At 42.6% G+C, this 13,256-nt stretch overlaps 1 protein-coding gene across 4 annotated transcripts in view; it reads left to right on the plus strand.

The window, feature by feature from the left end:
- The window catches only part of mef2aa (myocyte enhancer factor 2aa), a 57,633-nt gene that overhangs the window by 16,962 nt on the left and 27,415 nt on the right, over positions 1-13,256 (plus strand). For all 4 annotated transcript variants that reach the window (XM_076089040.1, XM_076089042.1, XM_076089039.1 and 1 more), the window contains exons 2-3: positions 478-680; positions 8,042-8,245. In XM_076089040.1, coding sequence (XP_075945155.1) covers positions 627-680; positions 8,042-8,245 — 258 coding nt within the window. In that variant the 5' untranslated portion in view covers positions 478-626. The remainder of the gene's footprint in view (positions 1-477; positions 681-8,041; positions 8,246-13,256) is intronic.

Consider the following 13,256-nt stretch of genomic DNA (forward strand, 5'->3'; position numbering starts at 1 on the left):
AGCGAAACATCTCTATGGGGAAAATGAAGCTACAGCCAGCCCCCCGTTAGCTTGTCTTAGCGCAAAGACAGGAAACAAAAGGAAAACGTATTTTGTTACTGTTGGAGAGAGCCATGCTAGCTGGTTTCCCTTTCTGCTAAGCTAACTTACTGCTTTCTTTAGCCTGGTATTTAACTGAGAATTAGTGGTATCAATCTTGTCGTCTAACAGTGCAAAACACTTGTTCAGTGAGTCTGGTGTAGCTGCTGCCCTGTCAGTGTGAAGCCGTCTTTCATTGACTTCAGCTGTGGTTCAAGTGCAGCAGCAGATCAGATAAGGGTACACCATGTGGGTCTCATACTTTCTGAATGTGCTTGAGAACAGAAAGCAGAGCCCTCCGCTGCTTTGAAGTGCTTAAGGAGACATTGTTGAGTGTCAAGTTAACTTTCTGCCCCCCCCCCCCCCCCTCCCTCTCTTTCTCTTTCTGTCCTCTTGCAGATTGTGGTGTTGAAAAGCACATTGCGAAGAAGAAAAGAGTGTATACAAGAAGAGAGACTGTTGCACAATGTGCTAGGAGAGTGCGGGAAGAAATCGTGTTGTTTTTCTGATATTGTTGAGGCGTCAGAGAGACCAGAAAGGACGCAGCCATGGGGCGGAAGAAGATACAGATCACCAGGATCATGGATGAGAGGAACAGGCAGGTGAGTGTCAGAATTTTCTACCTACATCAATCCATCTATCGACATCATCACTCTATCAATCTATCCATCTATCTATATACTGTATATATATATATATATCTTATCTGGAGCACTTTTTTAAAGGTTCAAATATGGTTTACGTATGAATAATATAAATATTTTAATCTTAATAACTTCTTTCTTAGTTTATCTGACAAGATGCTACCACGTCCTTCCTTTTGTGTCTCAGAAGACCGTCTGCTTTGTACCTGTTTGAAGGTTACAGTCGTCTTCTATTTCCCTTTCTGCCTTGGACCAGAGTTCAGCAGCTGTCATGGTGTGCATGGATCTAAAAAGACATACCTCCCTCCCCAAAGTCCCAGCCAGCTGAACAGGGACCATGACATTTCTTTGTCAGTGTGGTCATATTTACAGACATGATTCCCCTGCCACCCTGCAATTTCAGCCCGAGAAGTTGATGAGGCAGCAGGAGCACTGGGCTGCAGCGGGGGCCTCGTGGCGTGGGAGTGAACTGAGGGCAGCGAGGAGCACAGCGGGCCGCCTGTGGCCTCCCCACACTGTAGGGCTTGTACCCTGGCCCGGCAGTATGGCTGGGCCCCTTTGCTGTAACACTATGTGTTTGCAGCTGTTTGGTAGCAATTAGAAGCAGCCACTGCACCACAGCACCCTCTCATTTGCAGGGTGGGTCAGCAGGACACACAGCACCCTTCTCTGCCTCGGCTACACTGGTCCCAGCTAGCCGCAGAGAGGGAGAGAGCTGGAATTCAGTCTGTCTGCTCATGTTAAATATAAACTCCCAAACAGCAAAACACTGTACAAAACAGCCGAGGCCTGTTTGAATCAAGAATAACAGGCTTTGATATCTACAGCAAGAAGGCTGGGTCCATTTCTTTTTTAGCTACGCTCTCTTTGATTTAAGAGCTAAGTTGAGGAAGCGTGAGCGCACTTTTTGACAAATTACACCAATTATTGAAGATGCGTAGGTTTCCCATAGCCAAATAGAACAGATCTTGTTAACACCCCCTCAAAATATAATTTGCATTCTTCACAGGTGGAACAACTATTTTGCTGTGCACACAGAAATATTACAGAGCTACAGTGGTGCTTCCTCTCCTGAGGGTATTACAGTAACATGATACGGTACTAGCCAATCGGTACCCTGACCGTGTCTGTGTCTGTTACTGTGAGACTAGCAGGTCAGCCAAGTGCAGACGAACAATCCACACTGTGGGCCAATTATCAGTATAACACCTGGCTCTGGGTTGGACCCAAGCAGGACAGTTGGAAGGATTCATTGCTGGTATCTACACCGTGTGCAATGACCTGTGACATCAGGGGGAAAAAAGAGAGGAAATTACATGAAAAACGGTTGTCAACTGTTCGCTAGGTGAGCATGCATGTATGAAGGGAGTGAGGGAAGACATTTAGCTGTATTGTTTCACAGAGAAGTGCACCTACAGAGAGAAACGTTGCTTATTATTAAAGTGTCTCCCAAAGTCGAGTGTTTGCATCAGATTTTAAATGTCTCACTGTATAATTTGTGAGAAAGTTTATCAGCAGAACGCAGGCATTTCAGCTTGCATTTAGTTTGTTTTAGCTGGCTCAGCAGAGAAATTGCTGTAACAATAGGCCGCCCTGCAAAATACAGCTTCGGTATAAAGTCATGTACGCGTGTGTGTCTTTCTCTCTCTTTTTTTTTTTTTTCCCCATGGGCCATGAAGCGAATGCCATATCCCTGGGGCGTGCTCCTAAACAAGGGGGAATAACCATTAGCATACGGTCCCCATTGTCGTGAGACAATTTGAATCTTTATCTACGCCGCTCTGCTGCCAGCTATCCATACTCTTAGCGTTAAAATGAAAGAAGTCCCTAAGTGGGCTAATTAGATAGTATTGCCATACACAGGATGTTGTGTGGGGACAACGGGGGGGCCCCCTTGCATTATCACTGCAAGTGCTTTCGGAGGGCTGTTAACCTTTCAGGATTTATAACACGGACTGTGGCAAAGGCTGAGAAGGTCTGTAATTGCACAATCTATCAGGAATTGTGAGCGCAGAGTGGAGACAGGCAGTGAACTATGCTGATATTTTGCTTCAAGTCATTACCTACGCTGTATAATGACAACACGTTTTCATAATTCAGAGTAATGAAGTGTATTGTGCACAAATGACAAGTAAGATAAGATAATTACATTTAGTCCAGTTGTTGCATACGTCATGTGTAAGTGAGACCTTTTTGTGCAGCTTTGTGTTGACACACTGCTGTGTAGCCCTGCAGCGTTGAACAAAATGAAACATGAAGGCAGCAGAGGTCCTTTCATGCATACCGTAGGACGGTAAAGACCCAAATACTGAGCCATTTCCTTCATAAGTGATGGTTCTACAACACAGCGACACGCTGATTGTAAATGAATGCTATAGATAACCATTCAACAGCACCACCCTGGTTGGTTCTCCTCATTTACAGTAGTCGCAGCAATTAATACAGATTGACTCACAGACTTGCACGCATTTATTACACACTATTATCTAACATTTACGTTTTCATCTTCACTCTCTGTTTTACTATCATTCCCGCACAAACAATGCCTAACAGTGGAATAATATGGACCAGTGAAATGTGGCCCCTCAAAAAGAGAAAAGTATTGTGTTTTGACATGGCAGGTTGGGAACTCATAAACCGCACAACATAACAACAGTGGCACTTAATGAGCATTTTTTCGTGTCTTTCACCTACTTCCCCTGGATCTGCAGGGGGGGGACGATGGTGGAGAAGGGAGGGCACACATTAGTCTTGAAAGTTAGTGTAGGGAAGAGGCTGGTGTGAGCAGTGTCGAGTGACGTCTTATGGATGTCATTAAGCAGGCTGGGGGTAATTGCCCAAGTCATTAAAAGTTTGATGATTTTGCTGCTGGGTGGAGGGTTGCCTGCCCTTGCTGTGGCTCATTTTGGATTGTGCTCTGGCACTTCAGATGCCTGTAGGCGCCGAGCAGCTCTATCTCTCTCACTTTCTCCCCAGGGAGCAACACAGCGCATACCTCCCACTTTTCAGCCTTCACCCATTCCTGTGGTTCTGAGCGCTCATCATTATTATTTTGACAGGTAAAGAGCTTGTTAATAGACCATGGACAGAACAGAGGAACACTGTTAAATGTGACAGCCACCGTATATATTATCATTGTTCAAGATGATGTGTAGTTTCCATAAAACTGCGCTGAAGCAGCAAAACATGAAGTCAGGTGCTTGTAATTTGACTGCCGAGGGTGCACCTTGTATCACTACAATGCTCACGGATGATGCGGAATTATTTGCAATTTTATCAAAATAGCACATGGCCTCTTATTACAATTTCAGTTTTCAACAAATTAAACAAGCCAATTGTCTTTAAACTGGATCATTCTGGTTATTGGTTATGATATTTCTAAGCAACCTACTTACGTTTACTTAACCAGCATGTCATCCTCTCCACTAAACAGGATCAGTCACGGCTACTCTAGGTTTCAAGGTCAGGCCCACCCAAGTAGAGGAGGCCTTTGCGGTCTCATTTGTCCACATGGGGATCCTGGGGCTGTCCTCTCTCCCAGCCAGAGCTGATCCATGCAGACAGTCGTGGTGGCCCTGGCCTGTCTCCCAGGCCCGCACACTCTGGCACCGCGTAGCCAGGGCAGCAGCCACAGGGCCCGGGTCACTCTGCCAGCTGGTGCCAGACCTCTCTGACTCTCAAGCCCGATCTCATGTCTGCCATGGGGGCCGTCAGAGGTGACATGAGTTTCTTATAAGGCCGCTAGCTCGTCACCCCTCTGAAGGTGTTAGTGAGTCAGGCATCTCCTGCTGTACCCCAGTCACAGCTGCACTCTGAGTCCCAGATGTCTTGTTTGTCATCTTGGCACCTCTGCCTGAAGACAGACATTGATAGACCTTTTGATTGACACATCAACTGTGTTTGAACGTGTGTGTTGGGGTTTGTTGTAGCATATGTTCTTATATACTATACCGTTTTATGTGGCAGACTGTCTTGTGGAGGATGGAAACAATAAATGTAGAAGTAAAAGCACGTGTGGCAGGCACATATGCTCGTGCTTTAGATTTTAGATGCATTTGTCTCAAGAATATTACACATAGATGGTTAAATATGGCATGCCCAGCTGTCGTAAACAAAATGTAATCATTTTATTTCAAAAAGCAACTAAAACTAGTAAGCACAGTTTCTCCAGAAGGCAAATTTGCAAATTGGCAATTTTTTGTAGTTTCCCCTTGATCTTCATTTCGTCAATTCCTGTAAATCACAGTAGAATTACCATCAGTAAACATTCCAAACTTGTATTTAGGCAAATAGGGCGAGTCTCTTATGGTATGCTTTTCTCTGCTGCAGCACCGCTCTGTGATATTTACTGATATGATTGCAGATTTCTACACAAACATTTGCATCGTGCACCATAAAATATTTTTTTTAGAGTCTTGAATGTAAAACATGAAAAACTGCTACCCAAAGTATATAAAATATACATATGAGAAATGAATTACCAAGCTCAATTAAAGCTCAGTAAAACAGGTCATGGTGGTAGGGCACTTGGGAAGAAGTTGGAAATGCAGAAAGTGTGAATTGAGAGCAGAATTACCACCTCATCTTGACATTGTGAGAGCTTCTTAAAGGTCAGGGCTTTGAGTCTTGCACAGTCTAAATGAAATGCTAGTATAGTCACTGATCTGTCTGGTATTGTGTGAGCTGTTGTAACGACCTTATCAAAAGCAGAGAAAGTTGGAATCACTCCAGTTTATTGGAAGTTTAAATGTGGCCTCCCTTCTCTTTTGCCTTGACATTTTATTTCTCAGAACATATGTAAGATGCACCGGTACAGCGATACAACACAGCTTTACAACACTCAGGCTAATCCTGTCTTTGTGAATTACATGAATTAGTCAGGGAGCTAGACTGCATGTGTACCACATCTTACTATAGATGCAACTCAAATTTTTCAAACCACATTGAGTGTCTTTGTGGGTGTCTTTGACTTGGTGAACCATAGGATAGCTCTGCCAGTGAACCTCCCACTTGACCTCAAGGATCTCTGTGGTTTTCCACCGTCTCACCAGTCACCCCAGAGAAGATGTGGGTGGATGGAGGTTATATTTGTGTACGTTGGTCTTTATGTTTAGAGCTGTTTTGTGTCATGACTGGCCATACTCTAACAAAAGGAGGCAAAACTGTATAAAATAGCCTCCTTTGTTCACTGTTAAAGGTAACTGTATGAGTACAGAAGAGCAATGTGGTCGCTACCTTTAATGGCGGTGTGAGCAGCAGCTGGCTTTTGTAGAGGTACTCTGTTTGGGGCTGGGGCAAGCACCAAGTATCCATGCTGCTGCTGAGGTTGAAATGAAGCAGTGCCTGGGTCAGCAGCGCTGCACTCAGCACTCTGCCACGCATCCAGGTGGAACAAAGTCCTCGCTCAGCGTCTCATCCTGGGCTTCCTGCTGAAAGGTGACATCTCCATGGCTTAACAGCCACATTCATCGACTAAAGAGCATACAATTTGTTAATCATTTTCCACACATGACAGTCCCTGCTTTCCAGTTGGTTAGGCGGACAAAACAAATATGCAAGCAGGCAAATGAGCGGGTGGGCAGCCCTGGTGTTTAGTCAGGGGAAACTAGTGTCAGCTGGTTAGAACTGCAGGTGCTCTAGGTGGGTAGAAACGGCCCTGATTCTGGTCACATCATATCCCCTTATCTGCCTCCATGCAGTGAACCACCTTGAGGAAATCATCAGAAAGACAAAAACCCCCCATGTTTTTTCTGTTCCACCGAACTCACTCGAAGGCTTTATGTGTCTGCCATTTGCAAGGAAACATGTCATTTGATTGAGCTCGTATTTAAACCTCGTCATTTTACGAAATGTCATTTCAGAATCTGGTTTGTCATACGAGCTCGGCTAACATCGGTGCATCGAATAGAAAATGACACGAGGACAGGCTCCTCCATGTCTAGAGCGGGGATAATAGTCCTGTGTAATTACCTGTAGTGTGTACGATTTGAAATTCATTTATCACAGTTGGAGTGACCCCACTGTCTGAGCGTTACATAGACACTATGCAACACATAGGATTATACTGCATTATACCAGTTAAAATGAGGGTATAGCCGCAAGCTGTGTCCAATTAAAGTTGAACAAAGCCAGCTCATCTGCTCAACTCCTCTCTTAGTAGGTCAGTGAAACTGATGGAGAATACAGACACATGCACTCCTCTGTGGCTCCGAGCACAGCTTTTCACATTCACAAGCCACACTGTATAGTACACATTTGACAAGACACACGCACTAACGACAAAACATACTGAACCAAAAGAGAAAACGGCTACCTTTCCATCCTCCCTCCTTGTTAACGGTGTTTTTAGCTTGAGAAACGACTGTAGCATACTGTAAAGAGGTGGTGTCACATGATGACGTGTGTGTGTGTGTGTGTGTGTGTGGGTCCGAAGCGACCACAGAGACAGAGCTGCAGAGATACAGGACATAAAGTCACTTTGCAGAGAGGGTTGCGTTACCACTGGAGTGATGTATGACCCAAAGTCCCATCTGAGGGCTCATGTTACAAGGCTTATGCTGCACTACAGAGATAGCTTTCCGTATATGGAGTCAGGGGCTACAGTAATGTATGGACCCCTGTTGTTGCCAAAGCTCTGACTCAGCTCGCTGACTCGTGCCTCTAACCCTGACCTCTGTTCTGATAACTAGACATTTCAGACTTGTACTATGTCATTGCAATCATTCCTAAAGGAGGAATGATCTTGGTATCTGTCACCTTGGTTAGCATAATTGTTGTAGTATAATGACACTGTTAATATTGTTATTTAGGACTTAAGTTAGGCCTCTTAACTTATGCTAATTTTAAAAAGTTAAATTTCAGCCTAAAGCAGCTCCACATTTTTTCTTAGAGCAACTTGCCACCACAAGTATCAGCTGTGGATGTACATTTACTGCACATAGTACAATGTTTAAGTACCTGTAATTGCAGTATTTCCATTTTATGGTATTTTTTACTTACTTCTACTCCACTAACTTTGAGTGAAGTACTACATTTTTTTTTTTTGCGGGAGTATTGTTACTCTATGATATTGTCACTTACAGTTAAGTAAAATATGTGAATACTTCTTCCACTACTGATAATTGTGCAATGAACATGGATTTGGAAATGAATAAACTACTTCCTTCTGTTGCAATAAGAATCCTAGATTAACATTTACACTTGTGAAAATTGCGTTTTAACAAATGTATGTTTTGTTCACTTGACTTTGATCTCCTTTTTAATTTTGAGAAACAGTTTCCCTCTGTAACGGATGCTTGTGTTTTCTGTGTGCTCCTCAGGTTACCTTCACAAAGAGGAAGTTTGGCCTGATGAAAAAGGCCTATGAGCTGAGCGTACTATGTGACTGTGAGATAGCCCTCATCATTTTCAACAGCACTAACAAACTGTTCCAGTATGCCAGCACAGACATGGACAAAGTGTTGCTGAAATACACAGAGTACAACGAGCCCCATGAGAGCCGAACCAACTCTGACATTGTAGAGGTGAGTGAGCGTCACCTTCTTGCTTTGTGGGGAAAAACCTCTTTCACATCATTCCTTTTCCTATTTTTCTCTTCATTACGATTTGACATACAAAACTTACATTCAGATTTAACAGATTTAGACTAAATTAATTATTTTAGTGCTGGATTAAGACTATAAGATATATTTCTTCTGTGACTGTACAGCTCTGTAAATGCTCCACGGGTGTAATGTTTTAGACAAACAAGAGTGAGGAACAAGTAACAGTTTCCCTCTTAGTCACCATTCAGATAGGGCACAGGAGGTCTGCAGTCTCTGATAAGTTCAGCTGCTCTCGTGTGGCCATCAACTGATGTGGAAAACCTATCTCTGCGCATGCATGCCACAGTAGCTGCTGACCACCACTGTTTCCCATAGATATTGTACCTGTAGGGCTCAGTTCTCTGGCTACTCCTCATCACAGACCGTCAGCTTGGCTATAGCTGCAGTGCAAATACAGTGTTTAGTACATTCCATACTGCTCTATAAAACTCAACAAGCACTTGGGTTTTCTGGCAGCTCCTGCGTGCCCGGCGACTAGCGGAAGAGTAAACCACTTGTTATGCCAGCATACAAAACTGTCAGCCAAAAGTGTAGAAGCCAAAGTAAATGAGAATGATTAGGGATGCATCCTGTTCCAAACATCTTTCATTGGCACACACTTGTGTGGTTTCTCGGCTTATTCAAGATGTGCTTTAAGAGGCTGGTATCTCCATTCTGACGAAATGGAAGCATATACAATGTATGTTAATGCCTATTGATAAAAGCCTGATACTGCTAATATGTAGTTGCCCATTCATTTTAATAGCACTTATTTAAAATAAGATTAGCTTTCTCTGCACTAGGATACGTTTTATTAGACAATGCAGCCTGCTGCATCGCAATTCTCCGGTGTCTTTACTGCCACCTAAAACAAACAGCATTTTTTTTTTTACTGATACTCAATTAAGAGACGTTAAAGGATTAAGATGGGTGAGATTGAAACATTTCAAGAATCCTAGCTTTGGAAAAGACTTTCACTTGGAGGAATTAGTGAAATTACATGCGGCATAAAGGAGTCAGCTGTGGCCCATTATCTTTTATTCATGCTGCTGCTGCTTGTGAATTACCTGCTTGGCAGAGCTGCAGAAGAGTGCTTTGGCATCCAGTAGACTCATGCAGTCACTCCTCCATCAGGGGCCCTCGGAGCAGAGCAGGGGCTCACCTGCATAAAAAATACATGGATACATTCCTTACTTACGTCACAGTGACCACACATTTTCGTCTTTTTGCCGTGGCTCTGAAAGCTGTCTTACTTTAAAGAAGCAAACGCAACAGCATCTTATACTCTTGAGTCTTCATAGGGGTTTGTCACTGCCTATCAGTTTGGTCTTTCCACTTATTTCACATATGTAACATGAATCTGTGGTCTACCAATGTATGTTTATGTTGACAGTGTGGTGGAATTGGAATGTACATTGTACATAAAGTAGCACCAGTGGTCCCATGCTGATCTCCCACTTAGCCCTTCTGGCTACTCTCAAGGAAGCTGCCCCGGTGCACAAAAGGCGAGAACAAGCCGCTTTTGTCCCCGCTCGCTCGGCCAGCATCTTTGCACATATGCACAAATGTCCCTCTGCCTGCTGGCTATGTGGTCAAGGTTCAGAAGTGAGGAAGCAGAGCAGAAGTAACCAACCCAGTCCAACTCGCAGCATCACCACACAACCCTCACATAGCCGTTGTCGGTGGCGGTTCGTAATCTAAGAGATTTTAACATAATTTAAGAGAAATTCTGATCTGAACTGTTTTCTCCGACTGCCTCTTTTGGCAAAGACTTCTTTTCAGCCTTTGAGCTTCTCTACAGCTGCACAGATCTTTGTGCACTACACGGAGGAGCTGATGCCTTATTTATGGCAAGAATCCAGCCCTCCTCCATTTATCTCCTGAAATGGGTCTCACATGAGGACACTTCCACTGGACACTTATCTAAATGTTTCAATTGTGTTAAACCCATCTTATGCCATGCAAACAATCATGTGCTCATTTGTGCGGTACGGGAGGCCAGAAAAACCCTCTCCCGCTTTTCATTGGGAAGCTCGTTCGGTGTGAGAAACTAAATCAAAGGTCACATTCCTGCTCAGTAGTACCATCTGTAGATAAAGGCTGAGCTGTGCAGTGTGGGAGAACAGTCTCCATGTTTTCCACAGATGGATGCATGCCTGGGCCACAGTTTGATAACTCAGTGGAGGGCTATGGACTTTGTCTCAAACTTGGCTCGTAGTCCAAAGCAGAGCAGTCGGCCCAGGTTTCTCTTCTATGTGTATGTTGGTGTGTGCGTTTGTCTGCGTCCGCATGTGTTGATAGCGTTAACCTTACCAACACTCCAGGCGACAGGCGAACTGTTGTATGAAATCTCTCCTCTTATGCATTCACCTGTGTGTACTTCTTAACAGTATGAAGGTGAAATATTATTGTTTGAGTTTTTGTGACTGTATTCATTGTCTTTTCATCATATTGAACAGTACATACAAACCCCTCAACACAGATAGACGCACACATGTACAGACAAGGTATAACACCAATACATGTTCTAATGTACTTTGTAAAAAATACACATTTCTGTATCTTTAGTCGTTTGTAATGCAGAAGAGCAACACACTCCTGTCTCAAGATCATACTTATCAACATACAGTAATTTCTCTGGAAATAAATGTGGTATTTATTATGGTTGTGTTGTTGTGAACCAAGCAGAGTAGGCTATTCATGCCAGAAGGTTTGATGGTGTTGTTCCTATTGTGTTTCTTATTGAATTCTGTGCCACAAATCCAAATGCTGCCGTTGGTCATTAGATTAATCTAATAATATTTACTCTTCCTCCACTCTCCGCTAGTGGAGCTAATGAGATTTTGCTCATGCTCCGCCATAACCTCGCACCGTTCTCCAGCACACAGAGCGATCACTGTGTCTGTGGAAGAACCCTTGAGATCAGATTTTTACTTCACATGCATCGTTTGGCATTTATCTGTCGTCTCTTTGAGCAATTCAACACAATTAAGGTATATGGCATATAATAATCAGGTTTGCAGGCATTAAGTCAACATTTAATTGTAATCTTATAACATCAGGGCTGTGAATAGGCTTTAACCCAGTTTGAGAATGCAGTTTTAGTGAAATACCAATGCTGCGTAATTGTAAATAACTGGGCAGCACCATATGCAAAGCATTGACTTTTCACTGCTCTTTTTATGTCTTTTACCCTGATGATTTGTGAGAGTAAACAACATTCATAGGGAAATTCTGCTTATCTTCCGCATAATAAAGTGGGGCGGCCATTGTTAATGTGACTTGGGAAAAAACAGACAATCCCCTCTCTATTTATGAAGGAACGCCCCCTCTCACAAGACCACTACAGTGAGAGGAAATGAGACTAAAATAATCAGCTAATTTCCATTAGGTTTTATCTCATGATCTCTATTGACTGTTGTTATGAAGGGAGCTGTATTAATCATTCAGTAAGATATGTAAATTTTGACCATTACTGAATGTCAAGCCCTGTGTTTTCAACTGAATCTATTTTGTTTGTGAATTTCAAGACTGCCCTTTGCCGATTTTACATCGACTAAAGCAACACAATCGTCACAACTAAGAGTTCAATTTGTCATCGTGTGCCATATTCTGTAGTTGACTTACTTTGACCAATGAAGACAATCAATGGATTATTCCGCTGTGCTTCAAAGTGCATTTTCAGCGACGTACAGCTTAAAAAAACAGATTTTATTGCCAGTTATGGAATGGACCCTATACAGTGCTGTGGGCTGAACGTGCAACATGAGTTTCCGACAGGGGGTGTTTATGTTGTCAATCAAAGGCTGAGCGGTGATTAAGACTCATTTCTATCTTAATGAATGCAAATTGGCACATCTGCTATGGTGGGCTAGCTGTCCAGACTCGTCAATTAGCATGATTGATCAATTATCCTCCTGCTGGTGGCTCACTGGAAATGGAGGCTGGGGGAACGAGAGAGGTGGGGGTAGGAAGAGAGATAAAAGAGCATGAGAAGAAAAAATGAACAGAAAACTGTCCAAAAATGAATAAATCAGATGCTTTATTTGATTAGAGTCAAGAATAATAGAATTTCATTTTACTCAAAGAGGCCTCTCTCTTTAACACACAGTTCTTGAAAATAGACGAGATGAGTAAAATTGAAAAATATGTCATTTTATCGTTGTTTTTTTTACTCTTTTGACAAAGACACGCGCATCCAGGTTGGCACACTAAAGGGGGTAGGTTAGAAATCAGAAGGTGATATTCCTCAGATTAAAACAGAGAAAGACATTCAGTGTATTATTGCAACAAAGTTTTTAATAGGTCATGTGGCTCTGAATGTGTAATCATGACTTTTTTTCTACTTCATTTGTTGTTTTTTTGTATTGCATTTCCATTGTGATACATCAACTTTACATGAACAAAAACTCAATTTGCATTTTAAATAATGTGTCTGATTCTCCATCAGCAGATTTCCTGATCAAATATTCCTGTGAGAAATGAGCTTCAGCCATGCAAATATTCAGTAGATCGGTACTCTTTCAACTCTGAAGTCTGTCGAGGATAGTGTGGTGCGCAGCTTGTTTGTGTTTGTTTTAACAGTAAGCACAAATCCTTGAATATCAAAGCACACTGGTGAGACTTATCTGAGTAGCAGAGGCATACTGTCTTCTGTGTGTATTTATAATTGTGGCACAGAAACAACAGGACGGTCAAATGAGGCTCTTACAGGGAAACTACCTACCACCATGTTCTCTAATGCAATAGAGAGTATTACAGCAGCAGTCTTATAGCCGTGAAGGCAGCAGAGAATTTTTTGTGTAAAACTTTCTATGATAGTAAACTATAATAATGAGTCTTTTTGTAGTTTTGTATTATGGTATATAAATAATGAAATAACAATATCTGTCAAAACTGATTTGGACGTTTAAGTCAACTAGTAAAAGGTCACTTTAGTTAGTTAATTGAT

The sequence above is a fragment of the Anarhichas minor genome, unplaced genomic scaffold (assembly GCF_050575085.1).
Source record: "Anarhichas minor isolate MPS153535 unplaced genomic scaffold, ASM5057508v1 ptg000011l, whole genome shotgun sequence".
Taxonomy (NCBI): Eukaryota; Metazoa; Chordata; class Actinopteri; order Perciformes; family Anarhichadidae; genus Anarhichas; species Anarhichas minor.